This window comes from Helicoverpa armigera, chromosome 13 (assembly GCF_030705265.1).
Source record: "Helicoverpa armigera isolate CAAS_96S chromosome 13, ASM3070526v1, whole genome shotgun sequence".
In the NCBI taxonomy this organism is placed as follows: domain Eukaryota; kingdom Metazoa; phylum Arthropoda; class Insecta; order Lepidoptera; family Noctuidae; genus Helicoverpa; species Helicoverpa armigera.
The window spans coordinates 10105829-10128580 of NC_087132.1; the positions used below are offsets into that span (position 1 = coordinate 10105829).

Genomic DNA, 22752 nt, shown 5'->3' on the forward strand with positions numbered 1-22752 from the left:
TGGGATGTCAATATTCATTTAGTGGCTCGGCCACAGCGTGCGCGTGATTTGTACCTCCCCCCTCCCCGCCGAAGGGAGGGCACGTGGGTCGAATACGGAATCGCGACGAAATTCGACGAGGGCCACCAATTGATGTCGAAAATCGTTTGCGATATTAATAATTCGCTATCCGTCTCCGTAGATTTCGCTTTGATTTATATGGTGATGGGTGTGCGTTTGTTTTGTTGTCGAAAAATTGAGAAATGGCCTGTCTAGGAGGACAGTCAAGAGTTTGATTTTCCTGTTTTTTGATTTTTAAATATGATCATTATACCGATGGACAATATTAGTATTTAGCATATTTTTCAAAATTGTAATAACATATGTAGATAACAGTCAGAAAAATATACAACTACGCCTGCAAATTCATTTATACTTAGTATTATTATTTTTACCCAGAGGAAGTTTTAGGTTAGTTGAATCTTCCAGCTTATTCTAAGAATCCAATACAAAAATCTAACAAGTTCTTTTTTTCCAGATTTTTCTCAGTACATGGGCGACATGGATATACAAGACTACAAGGCAATGGCCGGTGGAACTGACAGGTAAGTTACTTTAAATTATTATTAGTTAAGATATTCTACTTGTTTACTAAAATATTATTTCAATTCGAGAGTTGTTAACACTGTTTATATGCAAATGTTGCCATTTAGCAACATTATAAGACTTCTAACTCTAACTAAAAAAATGTTTTTTTTTTCTTTTGATTAATTTTCAATTGCATTCACAAAGTTGCTTTTACAAAAACATAATATTCAATACAAAACTTAAGTTTCTTATAAATATTTTGCACCCTTTCAAAGGTGTTCAAATAAGCCTATTAAGATGCAACACTTGTCAAAAATCAAATTTATTTTGAACCTTATTTCCATATTACACTTCATTCAAATCTATTTTCGCATCATCCATTAACCCTAAAAAATATTCATGACCCTTTCTAACACCAATAGAGAAAAATGCACTTTAATAAAAAATATTTTTTACAAACCAAAAAAGGTATATAACAAAGAATCTGTCGACAATAACACTTCAATCAAAATGAGAGGTTGTGAAAAAATAAAATAAAAAAAAGCTCTTTGACATATGCTTGCCAGGTCTCAAGGACCCTCCAATCTGTTTCTATTCATTCACGGGAGCCATCTATCTTGTTTCGTTTTTTTTCTTTTTTTTGTGTATCCCTAGCCGGGCGTTCGTCAAAGTGCAATATCATCAAATCACTGGGAAAGAAGTTTTCATGATTTTGAAGGGTGTGCCGTGCGGGGGGATGAAATATTACAACGAGAAAGGTTCGTTTCGGAAAGGACGAGTTGGTCATGCTTGTGATGTAGATACAGATGAAGATAGTGAGAGCTAATGGATAGCTTCTGCATTACCATAATTATGTAAACAAGACATAACAAGTTCCGAATTGCACCTCCACTTTTTTGGGACGGCGGGTTAAAAAGTGCAAAAAGCTTTAGGAATATAATTTTCATTATTATCATTCATTTATTAAAGACGGACGAAGTATGTACCAGGTAGGACACAGCATGATTGAGAGTTATCGTAGCTAATTTCTTAATTTAAATATTATTGTATACAACATAATTTCATTATATAAATTATCACACAGCACCAAAAATAGGTCCTTTTGTTAGGACCACAGTGTGACGACTTTATCATGGTTTAAAATCCAAAACTGAACAAAGAAGGTTATTTACATGCAATAGTGCATCTCACTAATAAATATTATAGCTTCCACTACAGCACATACATATCGCTTTTAGTGGCGTCTTGTGTCGAGTCACTCAGGGCGTATTTCATGCTACGTCGACTCACGAAATGATATTGTCGGGAATATGATTCGTGTAACAAATGTATTATGTGCTTCGACCTTTGAGAAGCCGGTTCAGTTCCCGTTTGATGCAACCTGTTTATTTATTCAGTTGGTACTGTAAACTGTTTTGTTTGTACAGTTGTTGAGTGAATTTTCGGTTTGAGAGGCAGAATAGTTTGATTTTTTAATATTAGGAAAATAAAAGGTAGGCCTGTATTTGGATGACGGATGTTCCTGATAACCGGGCTTTCATATCTAGTTATTAAATACAAAATCTACTTGAACTTGTGAAGCAGAATAATAGTTCGAACCATTCATGTATTATATACCACCATACTTGCGTGTCTTTGGCCAAAATGGATTCAATATAGATTTAGAACGTTTTATGTTAACCTTAAAGTTTCTCAAAAGGTAACACAATTTCAAAGCCATAAACACAGTACATTATTGAGATACTTCAAACATCTATGACATCGTAATGCAACTGACAGTCGTAATACTCTTATCAAAACATAAACACGATCCCACATAATGTGTTACTTATAGAAATACTGAAGCCATTCTGAAACGTTATAAAAGTTTTAGTGAACGTAGCTACTCGTAGCCGCGTAGCTGACGGCCGCCATTAGGGCTACGCCGTAGCACGTAGTTGTAGCCTTCTCTAAACATAAAGTAGACAGACACTGAGTGAAGATTTTAACCGTTAACTTTGGCTGGAGTGATTTTTTTACGTGGACATTTTATGGAACCTTAAATATCGAGGTTGAAATCTCTCTCTCTTCAACTAAATCTGAAAATAAAATATAAAATAATTTATTCAAACTTGGCTGCAAAGCAGCACTTTTCAAACGTCATAAAAAAATTAGAAAAGACAGGCCCCTAAAGGCCCACCCTTCACCACTTCCTATATGTTTTTGCTGGGAAGAAGAAGTGGCGCAACAAACTCTCTAGCAGCACGTCTGTCAGTTCGAGTGCATTGGATTGTTCGAAAGAGTTACTGCAGCCTTGGTACATAAAAGGCCTACAAAGGAACATGATGGATTTTTAGTCATTAAAAATCTGACACTCTTTCACCGCTGACAACCCACAGCGGAAGGAGTCATATGATGATTTTCCATCAGAAAAAAAAAGATTTGAAAACTCAAACAGTTATTTCAAGTTGCCTTGAGAATATCATCATCAACAGAAGCCTCTCACTCGTAGAAGGATTGAGCGTCCACCACCATGCTTGTTCACTATGGAGTTCCTGATGGACGCCTTCGTGTGTAAACGTGCGGCCAGTGTGACGCATCTGCCCCTCAGCTCTAATATTATACGAGTATATTGTTGATGGGGTTGTTAAGTTATGAGGGATCAGCGATTTCAACCACAATTCCCTAAAGATTAATTGCAAAATTTTGTTTCTTTAATGTTTTGGAAAAGATTTTTTTTGCCACGTAGCGAAGCATTTTTATTGAAGTTTATAATAACTCAGTTTGTTAATACATTTACAACTTACTATAAAACAAAACTAATATTGACATAAAAAGATAGAATACTTATTTAACCTAATAAAGTGTCTCTATACATTGGTCCTCATTGCTGTCCACCGGTAGTGTACCCAATAGACTGGCAGCATTGCCATTTAGTTTTGCAACGCATTGCAAACTGTTCGCTTTCTTCCTTCTACTTGAACTTCTGTAAGTTCCAAATATCTTCAATTGCATAATTAATTACTAATTAATTAATTAATTAATGACATATTCAAAGCTTAAAGTTTCTTGAAAATATTCTACTTAAGTCTAAAGCCTATTATGAACTATAGTTTTATATAAGTTATCACAAAATATTCGTTGTCCATACGCGTTATCCCGTAACTTAGACCAGATATTAATACTCCGCTCCAATGTAGGTAACTTCATGCGTAAGATCATTGTTCGTTGGCCTATTAATCAGAAAGCCGCTTCTACAATATTTTGTATAAATAGCTACCTATTTGATCTATGTACTAAATATTGCTTTCTTTGACGACGCTTAATATACAAGGATATAGCGCAAATAATGTGGTTACTGAACTATTGAGCTTTTATAATAAACAGAGATAATAATGGAAATATTTTCCATCGTTAGGAAAATTCTGAGTGAACTTGTGTTGGAGTCTTAATACGGCGATATTATTGTCACTCGAATTGTATGCTGGAGTCGAGGAAAATATGAGAAGTGGGTGTATATTAAACTTAGATATTTTGACAAAAATTGGATGTAAAATAACAATCACTACTATACATGTACATGGCTACTACACAACTAAACTATACTTCGCTTTTTGTGAGACTCGAGTTTAGAAATATTAAGTATATATCTTTAGCTATGTTGATTTTCATTCCAATCAACAAAAACAAGATTCTAAATTTACACAAACAGACAGCTACAAAAACATCAACAGCAGACTTCAAAAAGCCAGACGGCTAGACTTGAATACTATAAGATTGCGAAAGTCGAGTACCAGGCGCCCATCAATAACAGAAACTATCTTTAGCCAAGCCAAGGATGCACTGGATCGATAACCAATCAGCTGCTCTCCACGGCCGCTAGAATTACCTGCCCCTGATTAGGTGTTCGCGATCTCTGTAACTACACCAGACGGTCAATAAACCGGTTCGCAGGGGGGGGCCTTCTCTTAATATTTTCCCCCTTGATAACTGCTTAGGTGTTAAGTTTTATGGCTTTCTGTGTAGTGTTTTGACGGGGTAGATTTTTAAGGCCGTTATTGTTTACGTGACTAGAACTGATTTTGTGTGTTATTGAGTGATTGGTGTTTTTGTTTTCAAACTATTACATAAACAATCATATTCACTCTATGCTTCATGGGCGACTTTTGGTTGTTGTGCGTTTGTGTGCAAACGCAAGCAGGCACACACACATACAGACACAAGCATGGCTCACACGCTTTTCAAAAAAAAGCATCTGCTACATAAAATAAAACCGCAATAGATTTTATAAAATATCAAAATGTCAAACTAATAAAAAATCAGCCCTATAAATCAGTTGGTATATTAAATTAGGCCCTACATTATTCAGCTGAGTAGAACACAAGAGTGACAGTCTCTCCACTTGTGTTACGAACTCGTTGAGGGCACTCCGTGGCCGTCTGACGCGACTGACGTAAGGTCTAGCTTTAAATCTTCATAACTAAAATGCAATGTGGAGAGGGGTGAAATGGCCCTTAACTTTGTCTCAGAAATTGGATAAGTTAATTTAGTGTACTCAAAAAAGTATTTTGTAAAAGTAATTCTGTCTGTGTGTCTGTCGGGTTTCACACCAAACATTATTATGTAGGTAATGAACTAAAATAAATGGGAATTAATCAGGTATACCAATTATTTAGAAGCGAAGAGAAGAAATAGTCTACTCTTTACCACATTGTGGAAAGGGTGAAACCGCGGCGAACAGCCAGTTATAAATTATATTTAATCTGAAAATAAAACTCTTAGCAGACACAAAAGGGGACGAAAACTCTTTACGCATTGATCTGAATAAGAACTCACAAACTCAGCCAGACAGACATACAATAAATTTTTTGCTTCGCCAGTAAATCAACGAGAAAATAATGCGATCCTACGAAACTAAAGTGGATACAAAAAGTTGTCAGAAACTGCGTCCCCAATACAAACAGACGCTGAACATCGGAGACTATTGTTATTCGTTATCTTGACGTTTCAATTGAAACTTTCCTTGAATGTTACTTGGAGACTATGGTTTTATTTGTAGAGGACGAAACTGTCTTGGTCGCACGAGGTTTTAATAAAACATGAGATGGAGATCATTAGTTGGACGGCTTATGGTAATGGCTGGAAATATTAGCTGGGAAATTGGAAATGGCAGCGGTCAGTTCTGATATTATATTGGAGTCTATGCAGTTTTTTTAGGTATAGACTCGGTCCTTCTTGCATATGAACAAAGACAATTGCATTTTTCATACTTTGGTTATCTTATCACATAATATTTGAGGCTGCATGTATGAATACAGTTTAGGTAAACTGAACAGCACATGTCATTGTGTCTTTTACATGATATATTTTCTCAAGTTAAATTAATATGGTATTATTTGCAAGTGCAAAAATTTTTTACAGTTTGAATTGACAACATACCTAACAAAATAAGAGGCCTAAACCTACCTATAGATTACTTAGCCAAGTTATCACAGCTAAGTAGCCTATAATAGTTATTTCATGCATTTTAATCCGCATTTCCACCAATGATGAGATCCACACATCTGGGATCTGGGATCTGGAGGGCCTTATTCAAATTCACCATTATCTCACTACACAGCCATAACTTTGCCAAACCACACACGCGTAATTTATCTACCTTTTAGTAAAACCGTGTCACAAACTAATCTAGTATGAAGCCATCGGCCGAAGACTTAGGCCGTCAATGTTATCTATTATTAAAATCGGGGCATAAACCCGGTAGGGACAGTTTTCAATTAACTATGGTACGTGGGCCGATGTACCGACAATGTGTTAGGTAAATAGTGCTTTTTGTCTATGGAATTGGGTTATGGTGTCACGCTGTTTATGGGGTATAAGGTTGGTTAGGATGTTATCTGTGTTTTATGGAAGATTCTGGAAGATTTTGTTTGGTAATTAGATGTGTTGTTTATCCTATCCTTCTAAGGTTGATGAACTATTTAAAGACATAATGTGTATTTTGATTTAAAATAGTCACAACCTAAATGTAGCCATACAAAAGAACTAAATCCCTTCACCAATTTTTTTTATTGTTTAAAATGTTGCCAAATCAAAAACATACCATTTATTTATTTATCAAGGGACAAAAAACAGATACATAACACAACTTGTCGAATAAAATATAAAAACTAAGTTAACAATCATGCAACTCATACCACTGTCCACAAGTTAATATGGCTCACACAGTCCAGTCTGTCACGAAATCTGAAATTAATACCTTTTCTAATTGTCACTTTAGAATTACTTGCTATCTGTACATCACTACTAATAACTGATTCTAACCAGAAGAAAAGGACCAATTCTCCTAAAGAGAAAGGTTTTGCAACCATATTCATTTTTCGAAATATTGTTCTTACTTTCGTACGGAGCCCATAAAGTGATTTGTACAATAGCGGTCAAAAGGTTAAAACGGGAGCTGTGTTGGGGCCCATTTTCCTTCTACGTAATATTCTTATCATGGGGGTAGGTTAAATATGAGATTGTGTGCATGTGTGCGTTACTTCTTTGTTACAAGTTTGTGTGTGTGTGCGATGTTTTACCTTGAATGTGTGCTTACTTAGTAACTCGTTGTACGTCGGAGCATGTATGTATCTGCATATACGCGCGACACAATTGATTTTCTATTGTTTTATAATTAGCGGCAAACAAGATGTTAAGAATATTGAGAGAGAATTAAAATAGGTACATGAATTGAGTAAATCATTTCTTCAAAATTTTCCTATAAGTATTAATATGGCGTAGTATCTCATTTTAACTTAAATTGATTGTGAGAAATATTAACGTGCCACTATAATTCAGAAGTTGTAGTTAAAATAACCCTTGAATGTAGGCGTGGTTTAAAAATAACTGCCCTTTTACATTGACACCATAATTACTAGTTGCAGCGTAGGGTTGTTCAAAGGTAATATTATGTCGAAATTTTAATTAAACGGGAAAACGTGCGCTATCGATTCAATTCTGATGTCGATTATAGGGTTGTCACTATTTCTAATGTGTTTTACATTTTGAATAGGTAAATTATATCCATCGTCTACATAAATGTTCACACTTATATTCCTATTACATAGATTGTTTTATATACTTTTTATTATATAATTGAAATAGCTTCCACCTGCGGTTTCTCCAACGTTCCGATGAAACTTCTTCCTCTATAAAGGCCAATAGTAGCTTTTAGGCATGTTATTCTGATATATAAGCTCACTAAGCTTTTGGAGAGCGAATACTGGCAACGCTTTGCTAATTCAAATGAAATGAAATTGCTGAGCCTATTAATATAACATTTTGTTATGAATTTATCCATAACAGATGTTTTTATCCATGCATGTAGTATTGTTGTGAAACAGCTAGTAAATCATAACTAAAATGTAACTTGAAGCTAGCAACCCTACCGGAGTTTTGACGTTGACAGCTTGTAATACATTAATTAAAATACTGTCGACCACGCTTCGATATTATAGTTTTCTATAATAAATACCGGCTTCAATATAACAGTTTCCTTCACTCTTAGTACATTTGATTCCATATTTTAACTGAACTAGTATTTCATAACACAGGTTATTATATTAATTCTGAAAATGATTAATAATGTATTATTAATTTGTGGTAATAATGTCCAGGTTTTGATTTGTTAATTTAGAACGGTGTATTTTGAATTTGATAAATGGTAATATTGTGTCGTATTTGATACATTGGTTTGTCTGATTTAAATTAGCATGGCGGAATTAGGTAGTTTAATTCTGTATTTTGACATGATCGATATTACGGCTACACACTGAATAAGACCACAGAAAATTGTGACTCTTCTCTAAAATCTTGTCTTCTCTTAGACAATTTATTAAGATTTTTATTTAATATAATTAAGCTAAAGAAATCGTTTGTGGTTGAAACCATTCGTCCAGGAACTACTGCTTCGATTTGATAAAAATCCGTCAATGTTACATAACCCCATTCTGCAAAGAAGCCCTCTAGGCTCCTTTTTCCTGGCTACTTGAAGTGCTTCCCACAACAAATGAGCAAAACTACCCACTAAATCTAGTAATTGATATTACAGTAATGCGTATTAAATTAAACAAGCTATGTTTACTACCCTAATGTAACACACAGGCTTCAGCGTGCAATGTAACATGCAATTAGTTTGACTTATTCGGACTGTTTATGCTAAATACAAAGCTGGGAAAGTTTTCGCCGTTGTATGTACCCCTCGGTCAGTCCATTGTTTCGTGTAGAATTACTACGCTAAGTACATAGTGAGTGCATAACGTGTTGTTGTAGTATTCGTGTTGTGTTAGGTGAAATTGTACACACATAATATATAAATTAATTAATTTAATTAACAAATTATAATGTAGGGGAAAGTGGTATAAAATGGGGCCTTTAAGGAAAAGTGGCTGAAATACAAACAAAAAATAATTATACGAAATAGAAACTTTAATTGAGAAACAATCAGTCTTAGTTCTCTTATATTCTAATCAACAATAACTCAAAAATTTAAATCTTCTTATGAAAATTTTTTTTTTTTCAAAACTGTGCCTTTCTCCATCTTGCCCCCGCCAATGGGGCAAGATGGGGGTATGATTGTGGGGTGCATTAAATCAATCACTGTCGCCACAATCGGGACAAATATGTACCGCCTCATCATCATCGTCTTCAGCTCCTGCACATGGACAATGCGCCCATCTTCCACACCACTGACAAGTGATCTATCCTTCAGTAGATTGAGAATACAAACCCTGACAGTATTTAACATTCAGTATCCTCAGTGTCACTCTAAGATTCATCATTTTTTTTTGGCTGGCTTTCTAGTTTTTTTATTGGTTTTCTTCTGTGTCTTCTTATTTTTCGTTTTCAGTTTGTTACTTCTTCGTCTTTCTTTTAGTTCAGCTTTGTATGGAGATTCCGTAAGTATGGCAGTTTGTTCCCCATCATGCCCCAAACGACAATTTACCAAACTTTATTTTTTTGAGATTAGAAAACCAAAGCTACTCGATTAAAACATTGCTCATAAATTGGCAAAATATGTCAACTTTACGAAAAAAATACTTCGTCCGTCTTATTGTCACATATTTCACACAGTAACGTAGATCACTTAATCGAAATATTAGATAAAAAGTGTCAAAATCAATAAATTACTTACGAAATCTCAATGCACGCACTTTCTGCCATGATATGAATGCCACTGAATAACTTACTCAAAAGGCCATTAAATGACGTTAGTAGTAATTTCAAAGCATGTTTGGAACATTCTTTTTTTCGCAATCCCCATCTTACCCCACGACCCCATCTTATACCACTTTCCCCTACAAACTTTAAGTTGTGGGATCCCGCTGTCATTTGATCATTTTTTGGCGGTCGTTAAGTCAGACTCGTCAGAAGTCAGACTCTCTGACAATCAGTCGTACCAATGAAGACTTAAGAAGTCACGCAGGCAGTCGCTTCCTAAAAATCCACCACCATTTACCACCTAGACAAAAATATGCCTTGACTATTGAAGAGCTTAATAAGATTTCCAGAATTTCAAACGCATTGTGTAATGTACAATTTCACATTCTTATCTCATCTACTACTTCAATGATTTACACGAACGCGGTGACGCAACCAGATCTCTCCTTTAAAATAAAAGTACAGAAAAAAAAACAATACCACAACGACAGAACCTATGAACACGCTCAAAGAGACCGAGACAATATTACACGGTTATAATCTTGTTAACATTGTTTGAATAAACTAAAGAGAGAAAAAACAACTAGTATTGCGTTCTGCATTCTTTCGTATTAATGAATCGCATCCCGACTACATAGTTTTTAATATCTGTAATGAAAGCTGCAAATATGATGAGAGAGAGGTGCGCTCCCAGCGTGGCGGTGAGGAAATCGGGTGAGGACTTAGTGGGGAGTGAAAGAACGATTTAGAAGTGGCTGGTTGGACGTGTTTCCTGGTTCTGGTGTGTCCTGGTTCATTATGAGTGGTTGTTTTGAGCGATAGTTGATAACATTGAGATAAAATAATTGTCTAGATCCTAGACATTGAATAATTGTAAATTGTAAAAGTTTCACCATTAGTTACATGGATACTTAATACACAAATAAAATGGCACAAAAATGTTATGTAAGTATATTTTTTGTCAACTTGCGTCATTCCATAAATATTGCCAATTTTAAATTCATCCATATTGAATTTCTGAGCACCCAAATTGTAGTTGATATCAGTATCTTTGTTTCTTAATTTCTAAATTCTTAATCTCGGTAACCGCTTCCGCGCCCTCTCCGCTCCTCCCAATCGCAGCCCGCCACATTTCATTCCCTTTGCGATACGAAACTGCGACGTCGGTGCATTAGTAAATTACTCACGTACGTAAAGTCCGTACTTTTCAAAACTTGGAATTTGTCGCTAGATCGTCCAACACTCTGGTAATTTGTTTAATTAACATTCGGCTGCTAGATTAGACTGTTGTTTTGCAAATTTTCCTCTAATTCAATTTTGTTGGGTATATTTTTGTCTGTGTCGCCCCACGTTGGCTTGTGTTTTGTACTTTTTGGCTTTTTGGGCCCGGGGTGACGGGATCGGTCTGGCGAGAAGTTATGTTTGAAAGTAATTAAATATGCCGTGTCGGCATGCCAGAATAATTTGAATCGTCTATATGACCTGTTAGGAACTACCTAACTCTAGTTAGTTAGTTAGTTACAGCCTATTTATCGTCCCACTGCTGGGCACAGGCCTCCTCTCACACGGAGAAGGATTGAGCATTAATCACCACGCCTACCTACCTAACTCTAATTGTTTTTAAGTACATATATAATTACGTTTATGTGTTTGTCAAAGTACTACACTGCATCTGGAAAAGACACGCGTACTTCAAAAGTATGCAATCGTAAGTATTTTTTTTTATTTAACCAAAAACTCCGAAAGACTCTCATTACATTACACACAAATGCATCGTCACGCGACCAGTTGAACTCTAAAAAAGTTAACGTAGTGCAATAAAGTACCGAGTTAATATATCACTTTAGTAACAGGTGGGTTAAATAAATAACCCGCCCGCTCTGTTGACTCTTGCAATTTGCGACACTTGATAAGCTACTGAGATACAACTACTCGTATATTTATTTTTAGATCAAATGGAAGAGATTTTGTTTGGTTACTGCTTTGATGTTATTTATTTTTGTTTGTCAGAGAATTTTTCGTTGATCTTCGATTGTTGGTGTTAGAAGGAATTGGGTGTTTCTTTGATAAATTGTTTTTTTTTTTTCAGTTTAGTTACAGTTGAATTGTATAATCTTGTTAGAGTTAAGCGATTTTTTTAGTAAATAATAAGTATTTTGCAATGCCAAAAAAAACCACAATGTAGCTAAAAGCAATTCGTAGAAATGTCTCTGCATAAGTTAAACCTAACAGCCAGCCCATTACCGAGAACAGAAATAAAACTCCCAGAGCAAAGCAACAAATACGTATCAACATACTATTGTTTTACTGACAGAAAAAACATTAGCGTGTTAAAATAAGCAGCACTGGTAAAAGGCATTTACATTACCTATGGCAATACTTTACCTTAACGACAGCCACCGGGAACGTAAACCTAAGGGTAGACTCGCGGTGCGGCCTAAAGTAATGGAATAAAAACATAAAGAGCATTAGAGTGAGCCGTGCGAAGGACGCAAGATAATACAGTGGGTACCCGACCTTATCGACCGTGGTAAGCGCCCAAGCGATGTTTGATAGGGTAAAAAACCTCGGTTGAAATATTACAACCCTTTTTTGTTTCAGCTTGAGGTACAAACGAAGTTAACTGACAAGATTTTATTCGCGTTTTTTAAGGGTATTCTGTGAGTGATTTAGTGGTGCCGTGAATAGGGATGTGTTTGTAAGTGTTCGCTTTTGTAATTTGGCTTGGTACTTAATCATCATTAGTCATTATCATTTGGGTCCTAGAATGGCTCAATGCTTTGACCCTAACTTTTGTGCCCATGGCTATGAAAGAGATAAAAATATTCCACTTTAGTGAAACCAAATTATCATAATGTCAGATGACATCAGTAATACTGATATTCGTATATGGAAAATGTTTTTCATTTTCCTTAGTAATGTCAATAAAAATATTACTTTCCCCTTGCATATTTCTTGAATACAAAAGCATAATTTTCACCCGTTTCCATATTACACCATTGATGATGAGCTCCCCATTTCGAAGATTAGTGCCAGACAAAAGTATTCCCATCCAACCGGGTTGGTTTTTCAACTTATTTGGGTTTTCAACTCGGTTGGTTTTTAATCAGCTGACGTTGGAAAATGTCCAGTGGCCAGTTATTGGAAAGTTTTAATCACAAGTTTGGCGTGTGTGCTTTGGAATTAAATCGATACTTTATGTTGGATGTGTTAAAATATTTGGCTGAGTATAATTTGATTGCGTTGCTTGACTGTTGTAGCGTAATTTTATATTAAAAGTAATGTAAACTTTTCATATAATTTGAGTGATTACATAAATATCCATTACATTCATTTAGCAGTCGGCAATTAAAATAAATCTTTGATACTTTTCACACTCACTTCGTTAACGGCCAGTTTCTTCATCAAAAGTTAACCTTTAACTAGGGACGTGACAAATTGAGAACACTATAAGGGACATGTAGTCTCACAGGCTACTACTTTTAAATTTAAATTTTGTCATAAAATTGCATTATAATGATTTAAAATGCGTTGATATTTATTTGTTGGAATGTAATAAAACAAATATAAATTAATTCAATCAGTTTTTATAATCACTTTAAACACAAATGATAATTAACACTTAGTTGTACTTTTCAGCCTTAATTGACTTGAGATCCTTATTTTAACATTTTAATAGACCTTACATAAATGATATGACAAATGTAACTCTTTTTACTAAAAATAAAACAATACAAAGATAAAAAAAAACATAAAAGCTACTTCTGAAAACAAAACATAAAAATTCTGACACACACTCTGTTTGGCATAAATCATTGGCAATTTTTTCAAAATTCGATTTTCGTAATTCCGAAAGAGGCAAGGCATCATCCGAACTATCAGTGTTATCTCCTTCTCTAGTGATCTCGCTCCCCACATTGCTTGAAATGTTCTCCTCTAGATCTTCATCTTGGTCACTTTCACGTAACTGCAGAAGTTCACGGTCGAAAACCTAAAACTCTTCAATATCACCTTCACTGTCTGATTGGTCTGAAGCTAGCAAGAGGGCATTGAGTTCCTCTTCATATCCACTCGTAATACTGTTCTTTTTGATGAAGTCGACGGCTGAAGTTCACGTTTCCTAGCGTTTTCTGCCATTTTACACTAAAAGCAAAAAAAATTGTTCGAAAAAATATTTATTTCACAACTAGGGACATGTAGCCTGACAGGCTACAATAGAATTTCAAATTAAAATTACGAACCTGTTATTTATCTTACGCCACGTCTGCTCCCTTCTATGGTCGTTTTGGCACCAAAACAAAAGCTACTGAGACGCTGGGTCCCGGGAAGCGGGGGGAAATCGTCAATTCTAAGAATTTACCGAACACACGACGCCTGTGAGACTACACGTCACTAGTTAAAGGTTAAAGTTATGGCTAAAGTAATGTCTAAAGTAAAAGCAACGGTCAAATTCAATTTTTCTATTATTTTTGCTGTCACTTTAGCCTTGAAAAAATGAATTTGACCGTTACTTTTACCTTACCCATAACTTTAACTTTAACTTTTGATGAAGAAACTGGCCGTAAATGCAGCATAACTTATATGCATAAGAAAGTATTGCATATCAAAAATCTTCACACTTGTTAGAGTGACTACTTCAATAATACATATTTAACTTTCTTCTTCCATGTTCCCCCGCTTCCACTGCACCACCAAGCCTAAAATACTTCTCCATTAAACAATGGGAAAGACTGATCACCGCTGCCGTGAGCCATTTGTAACTGTCCTGAAGATATTGAGTTTTCAATAACATAAATAGGTGCATTAGCCGTTATGTCCGTCTTGGGGACACCTGGGGTACGACTTAATGATTGGAGAAAGTTTCAAATTGGTGCGAGTACATTGCGTGGTTGGTATGAAGATTGAGTAGGTAGTGCGCTTGTGAATGATCGATGGGTAGGCATTTTTGAGACGTGGTTTTGTGATTGCGAACTGTTTTTTTGGTATTAGGTGGATATTTACTTATAACAATTTTCAGAGAAAAGTTCTCAATAAGAAAAGTGCCCATTTACCATGTCAGGAATTTCGTTAATCAGCGTTTAATTGATTAACAAGATCTTATAAGTTGATTATAACATTTGATAAATAGATCGGTAAGCCAAATGCAATGAGAAAAACTGTCCTGAATATTCACTTTCGAAACGAAAAATCATTCAAGTTAGACCCCACTTACAACATAAAACCTTAGAAATCATAAACCGCATAACACGAACGCTGCATCCCTTATTCCCGTCACGAACTCCGCACTCAAGGGGCGATGTACATCAAGCTTGTCGCAATCACCGTATTGTCTCATTACTCGTCGGCTTCTATATTGAAATATGATAGGGTCCCAGCTGTGTATCCCCCCGCACTAATTCAGCTGTTTAATCGACCGGCTACTGGCAGTCTCTGGGGTTGGACACGTGAAATGTGATCGAGTGGATCGAGATTTTTTTGCTGTTGATCGGTTGATATTGTGTTGTCTTTGGAAGTTTTAGTTAAGACATAGTTTTATGCTGTTTGGCTGATGTTTCATCTTTAACAGTATTAAATGAGTTACGAGTATCATACTCTGTACTTACTCTTAAACAGTAACACTAAGACAAGTGTAGATAACGATATTGTCACCAAATAAGGTTATCTCAGCTACACACATGGCCTATTCTATTTGATTGATTTGTCACCTTTATTAACAGTGAAAACCAATCTTTTGAAAAAATCAATCACGCTTTTCAAGTAAACCTATTTATCATACATTGCTTTTAGAGATAGTTAATTACCGATACAGTCACTCAAATAAATCAAGTCTTTTTATCCCAATATGGCCTAATTTAGTATCAAAGAAAGTAATTTCATGCTCTTACAAAAGTCCTTCGTCACATAATTTAATATCGTAATCATATTAACTTTATGTATCTATTGCAAAATTCATAAGACACGTCGACAAAGTTTGATTTGAAGTCTAATAGAAGCACCGGATCTTTGTCAAAACAGACCTCAATCAGGCCTTGAACGTATAAATTTTGATTACAACCTCCGTCGCTGGAATACCAAATTGCCCGAATACGGGATCAAAGTGTTTCACGTTACATCGAGTGTTTTTCAACGAAAAAAGGTGTGTACATTATCAATATTCCATCAATTTAGCAATAATAAGTTTTGTCAAAGGGATTTTGGATTTTTTTGGGCGGGAAATAGATTTAACGTCGTTTTTATTTTGCCTCGGTGTTAACATTTTTTTAATTCAAAAATATATAATGACAGCTTCTCTGTTAACAAAGCATACGTTATAATACCTATCGATTTGCAGAGACGCTTACATAATTTTGCACCGATTTTATTCCTAAAATTCTAAATAATCTCGTCTGCATACCAAAAGACCTTTTGCACCCAAGTTTTCACAATTTCTTAATCTCAGACTATTCTAAATGTCAGACCTGTCAAGTCTGACAGAAAACTAACCCTTATAAAAATCCCATCAAACGCTGAATCATGATTGTAATGTAGTAAAACTCTCTGGAGATACCACCGACTGACATATTTCTCAAGCAACGTGCTCCATATGATGTGTTGCGCTGGAAAAAATATGACTTTTCTTTATTATTTTTTGATGTTATCCTCATGAGTAGCATTTGGGTGTTACGTAATTTTTATATTACCCTGTTTTCCCTGATGAACGACGGGTACAAGCTAACCGATGTGATGTATTTGGATATTTTTTTTTATTATGATCAAAGACATTTTTCGTGTCGTGTTTTGCTTGTTAGCCGTGGGTATTGAAATATCTAAGTTAGCTTTTTTGGCTGGTTTATTACTGCGCGTTGATGTCAAGTCTAATTTAAGCTATTATGATAGCTTCTGTTTTTCTTTATTTGTTCAGAAATAATATTGTTCTTAGTCGTAAGCTTTATAATATTATTATATTGTATATTATAGTATTGTAGCTACAGAATATTTTTTTAAACTCCAAGTATTTTTCAGATTTTCAAACATTGCTAACAATGGTCGACACAAAAAATATGTTTTCGACACGAACTAAACCAACACAACTGAAGCTCGAAAAACTCGGAAAACTAATACTTTTCCCCAACAATATTTCACGTGAAACTTAAAACTAAATCTGTTCGTTTTAACGATCTGCACGTCGGGCGAGGGTAGTCGCGTCTTCTCCACAAAATTTACATAAATCAATTTCAATACAAACACCTCTTAGTGAACTCTGTCCGCGGTCTTCATAGAAGTGTGGTCCCACTTGTCTGGGAGAAATATGGATTTGGCTGTTATGCTTTGGAATTTTTAGAGGTGACTGACTAAACTTTTTAGCGTGTGGTGGTATTATAAATGAATGTGCAGTGATTAAAATTGACTAGCATATCTTTTCTAAGGCTCGGTGTAGGTACCAATTTTCATAAAAAACGATTCATTAGTTTTGGTGTAAGAGCCCACCATACTACCAGAATTATTATATTTACAGAATTGATTTCACATTCCTCACTATCTAATTTTGTCTGTCGATCTGTCCGACTGTTGTGATTTCACGCCAAATCTCACTAATTACGCAGACAGAATAAAAAGCTTGATAAAGTGGGAACTATTTCTGTTTTCAAGACATGTTAGAGTCGCTATTTTCCCTTCCACGTCGCTGTCACAGCCGCCGCGCCTCAGTCCGTGACTTGGATGGCGAGCGTCTCGCGGTTACTGGGCGACAGTTGGAACGCAGTTACACTGATCAAATTGAGTCAGTTGCTCCTGAAGTAACGTCGATGTGGGCGACGCGATTTATATCTAAGATGTTCACATTTTTCTTGTTTAGGTAGTAGGTAGTGCTACAGAGAATATATGGTGGATTTTAAACCTTTCGTTAAACTATGATTAAGTTTGAATTTAGAAATAAGCCCCATTTAAATCAGCAGCGGATAAAATATAAAAAATTCATCTTTAGATGTGATAAATTTCGAGATTGTTTTAAGTATGTAGGTAAATTGGTAAAGCTGAATCTTGGTTGGAAATGGTTGGGTTATATTTCCTACAATGTTCACGTGCAAGAATGATAAATGCTATTGAACTACCGATACCAGAAACTTATCAATCTATTAGACTTATTAGATTTTAGGCAGATTGAGTTTGAGCGTATGTCGATTAAACTAAAAAGTATTTTAGACCAAGTTTTAAGTGGAAAAAAATGGTCTAGTCCAAACTATTCTCTGAAAACACTCGTTCAAAAATTTATTTGGGTCTACTCAGTGCTGTGGCAGATATTTTGCATATAAATGATACTGTGTCAGTAACACACCAAAACAGTTGATCATTCATTCACAGCAGTTATTTCTGACGCCGTTTTATAAAAAGTTTTATCCAACGCAGTCAGACAAATATTTTGGAAATTGTTTTCAGTACCTTTCAAAAGATATATTGTAGCTCAAAGTCGAAGTTATTTTTTCTTGAAAATGTCTAAAAACTTTTATCTATACGAATATTATAAAGAGGAAAACTTTGTGTGTTGGTTTGTTTGGTTGTAATGGATAAACTCAAAAACTACTGGACCGATTTTAAATATTCTTTCACCATTAGAAAGCTATATTATCTACGAGTAACGTAGGCTATATTTTGCCTCGGTGCGGGCAGTAGCTCCTACGGGACGCGGGTGAAACCGCGGGAAAACGGCTAGTTTATTATAAAAACTTAAATACGCACCATATTTGCAAACTTCTCAATATTAATCCAAGTGTTCCAGATTTTATTTTTGTAAGCTTTGACGATTCAATAAAATCGGTTTTCCAACCTATGTATGTAGCGTTTATATTAAATCAGTCGACTTGTTAAACTTAGGTTTCTCCCATTGATTTGTAAAAGACCTAAACTAGAACAAATGAGGTACAAAAGTAGGCATCTTACTTGTCTCACAAAAAGATTTTTTCCTAAGCTCCACGGATGCATTTGACTCATCTAGAACATTTTTCTCACATTTAGCAACAAAGGAGACAGCAGACTTGTCAGAAACAGGTGACCTGACTACCGTATTCATAATTTGAATAAAACTTCGTCTCATAAAAAACATTTCACTTTGATTTATTTGTCGCTGAAGAATATTCATCCGTTTATGTATTTCGAGTTTCTTGAAGCTTGATATTTTCAACAATAAGGATCATTAATCTGAAGACATCTTGGAAAGCCTGAAAAAAACTTTTTCAGTCTCTTTTAAGGAGGAAGTATGAATAGGTATAAGATATGCAAAGTAAGTGTTTTTGGAGTATGGCTTGGGAAATCAAGCCATCTATAGATACTGATACTAGGCTTGGATTTGATGTCAGCTGAATCCACTGTACCTACATGAACCACGTTTGTGAATTATGAGACTTCTTATCAAACCCGTTATTTAAAATTTATACTCAGGCCTGTAGGCAAATAAGCATTGTCAAAATCTTTCTACTTACTGCTTAAGTTATTTAGCATATTCAGTTTTTCAATAAATCCAATATGAATTAAACTGAATCTACTAGTGGTTAATAAAGATATTGGTTCTTAATTTTTCGACTATGGCACCATTTGTTGGATATGTATTAGTTATTTCTAAGTGGTTTTATTATGAAATTCGAATAAAGTATACCGAATTTTGTTACAAAAAAATAAATGTGATGTTGACCGAAAGAAGACTTGAACTATATTAAGATAATAAATATTTATCAAGAATCCTGTCATAGCGTGACATTTTTCCCAAAAGATATTTCCTTAACCTTATTTTTGACACACTTCACCTAAAAATATAACATCAAAATATTTTTAGATACAACGTTAAAGCAAGACCCTTTAAAACACTTACGGTGTCCGTAAAAAAACGAGATTTACGTTTTACATAAAAAATCTTATCTCCACTTTTTCAGTGGAGTGTTTTAACATTATTTTCTTGAAGCCTTAGTATATTTTACGGGAACTTGTTGCTTGTAAAGTGCCGCGTTTGCGGGACCCTGGGAACGCGTAAAGTCCAAAGCATCGTCTCGTGGATGACCTTACTAAAACACTATGATTCGTTTTTTTCTGGGTATAAAATATGTGGGTCAAAAATGGATGTAAAATTACAGCGCATAATTGTATTGTCAATTATTTTGTTATGCCATTTATAAACAAATTTTTCAATCTTCGTATCAAACGAAGTGTTAAACTAGTCCGATTGGATAATTCCACTACCACCCAGTATAATTGAATAAAACTTACATGTTCTACTTACATATCAGAAAAACCAATTCGCAACTCACTAAGACGTTAATCTGACCCATGTAAAAACCTAGATTTATACCTATTTCAACGTCAAAAGCAGGCCACAATTTAGCCCGTCCATCCCGCAGATGGGCAAAACTGATAAACAAAAACTTACTGGGGTATCCAATCAAAAAGTTTTGCCAAATAAATTTTGGTTTCGCATGAAGTTTAATGGGCAAAAGCCTATTGTTCTATTTATGTATTGCCTGCCAAGACTAAAGGGATCCGTTATTTAGCCCACCCTAAGGGACGGAACAAAACATTCAGGTTGGAGTGAACGGTGAATTTACCTGGGTTTTCTTACGTAGGTATATAGTTAAATAACGTCGCGGACAAAAGTGTTAATCCACTTTGACATAGCTGAAGGTGAATACACAAAGAAAATTACTCGGATTAATTAAAAAAAGCCACTCATAACAACAATTATAACACTCAAAAACTAATTATTGATAAAAGCCCAATTTTAATTAGCGAAAATCTAATAAAATATCCAGCGATTAATTCAATTAAGCAAAGCCACGTTATCAATTTCAATTACTTACTCTAATTTCATTTGGCGACAATTTATTCTTTGTCTCTTTCAGTTATCTTAAAATAAAAGGAGACAGTTATCTTACATCTTTGGAGTAAACAAACAAGAATAGAAATGTCGACAGATTTCAATTTCGATAATAGCACCCAAGAAGTTGGACATTCATCAAGATGGAATTCTTATTAATTATGTTAAAGTTACATCTTTCATTCGTAATTAGTATTGTTTAATTGGATTAATTCCATCTCCGAAATATTATAATTAAAACAAAGTTAATTAATCAGACTATTTTCACAATAGGCATGGTGAATGAAAAAAGTAATTTGTCCGTCTTTTAGATAACCTTAAAATAATAATAGACACGTGTTTTTTTTTTCTCTCACTAACAGATAGGTAACAACTAAAGATACACTTTGATTGAATTTTGTGTTACGTCACTTTTAAGAAAAAAAATTACGCGACCGTGACGTCAGACACCCCCTTATTGCAATGCCTTAAATCTAAGTATTTTTTTGGGTTTTATTAAAATAAAAAATATTTGTCCAATATTTTTGGTCACTTAAAAGACTGACTAATTAGAATCTCTATTTTATAACCCTGTCATCACCCCTATTTCTGTCATTATTTTTGTTCATATTTTTTTATTCTCAAAATAGTTTTGTCTACGATAGTACGCCTTTTAACCCGTCGGTTGGTTGTGGCCTCGTACCGATTTACATACATGCACGTAAATTTTCGAGACCCGATCAGGTTCGTTATCTAACATATGTGGACCCGCAGAGGTTCATAACTAGGTCGATATGGCAATTTATTGATAACGAGATGTTCTTTTGGTTTAGTGGGTCTTGCGTGAAATGAAGCGGATCTTATGTAGTCATGTTTTATGCTTTAAGAAAATGGAAAAGGTCAGTTTTTATACGAAATACTACAAATCATGTTATAATTTTGGTATCATTTTGTTCTTTCTCTGAGTAAAACACTAGTACTCAACTGCATTCGGTTAAATTGGAAGCCGACCCCAATATAGTTGGTAAACGGGCTTAAATATTTCCTTAAGATCCACTTATTCTACATTAATTAAACATCATCAAAAAAAAAATGTTTACATAAAATTGAAACAGTTATTTAAATCGGTATTTTATGTCATTACAGCCATTTTCAAATTAAATAAGTTTTCCAAACAATAGCCCCAAAACATTCGGTTACAACCCAGACAGACTACATTCTAGGTACAGTCGTCTACAAAAAGAATATAATCAATCAGTCCCAGCATCGTTCTGATTGAAAAAGTAGGAGGACCATGCCAAAGGCCCAATGCTAATATTTACGCTGAGGGAATCTAGGCAAAGATTACTCTTGATTGATTAAACCAGCAACAAGTTGAAAAGGGTTCTTTATAAAAGTCCTATATTTCAGTCTGGAAAATTATCTACGTTTGAAAAGTTAATTTTTGAAATGTTTAACGAGTTTTTTTTTGTTTGATTTTTGATTGAGCCTTCTGAAAGTAATGGATTGATTTTGTTGTTTTTTTTCGAACTACTAGATTTTTTCTCAAAAATAACCTTGATACCTCATCTATATGACACAATAGATACTTGTTTCAGCGACAGGGTTAAAAAGAAATAGCTGGTCAAAGTACACGTTGGTAAAGTACCCGTGTTTTTTTTTTATTAAGATGTTGGATTTTATTCTTCAAACGTAAACAAAACAAACCAATCAATCACTGTTTATTTCTGTTCACCTGTATTAAAATTCAACACCTCTGCTTTAAATTTTACTTTCTTATTTATTGGCTTTAAAGTGCAAGCGCTAATAAATAAAAAATTGCACCTTCTAAAATTACATTTTATTTATTCTTAAAAATAAACAAAAGAAAAAAAAACACAAACCAATAAATCTCCCCAAAACAAAACCCAGCAATATTTTCCAGCAGAGATCAGAAACGATTAAACGCAGAAACTCAAAACAACACGTCGCGTACAATCGGGCACAGAATAGTTGTAGATAGCAAACTATCGGGGCACAGCTGAGCGTATATTACCTTCTGTCATAGCGCGTTATTTACGACTGTGCTCGACTGTATCGCACAGCTTCCTTTGGTGACGGTCGCACAATGAAAGACACGTGCTCGTGTAGAAATGAGATGTGACATTAGTCTAGTGTTTTAGATTAGTTTTTATATACACTATCTAGTT

General features: G+C 34.7%; 1 protein-coding gene and 1 long non-coding RNA gene across 11 annotated transcripts in view; one reads left to right on the forward strand and one right to left on the reverse strand.

Annotated features, from left to right (window-relative positions):
* The window catches only part of LOC110373336 (CUGBP Elav-like family member 1), a 376248-nt gene that overhangs the window by 50783 nt on the left and 302713 nt on the right, over positions 1 to 22752 (forward strand). For all 10 annotated transcript variants that reach the window (XM_021330583.3, XM_021330594.3, XM_049840472.2 and 7 more), the window contains one exon: positions 518 to 584. In XM_021330583.3, the coding sequence (XP_021186258.1) occupies positions 518 to 584 (67 nt within the window). The remainder of the gene's footprint in view (positions 1 to 517; positions 585 to 22752) is intronic.
* Positions 13319 to 14148, reverse strand: LOC126056293 (uncharacterized). Its single transcript, XR_010277091.1, has 2 exons — positions 13989 to 14148; positions 13319 to 13890 (listed from the first exon to the last, which is right to left on the reverse strand). It is a non-coding gene; the product is annotated as an uncharacterized LOC126056293 (long non-coding RNA).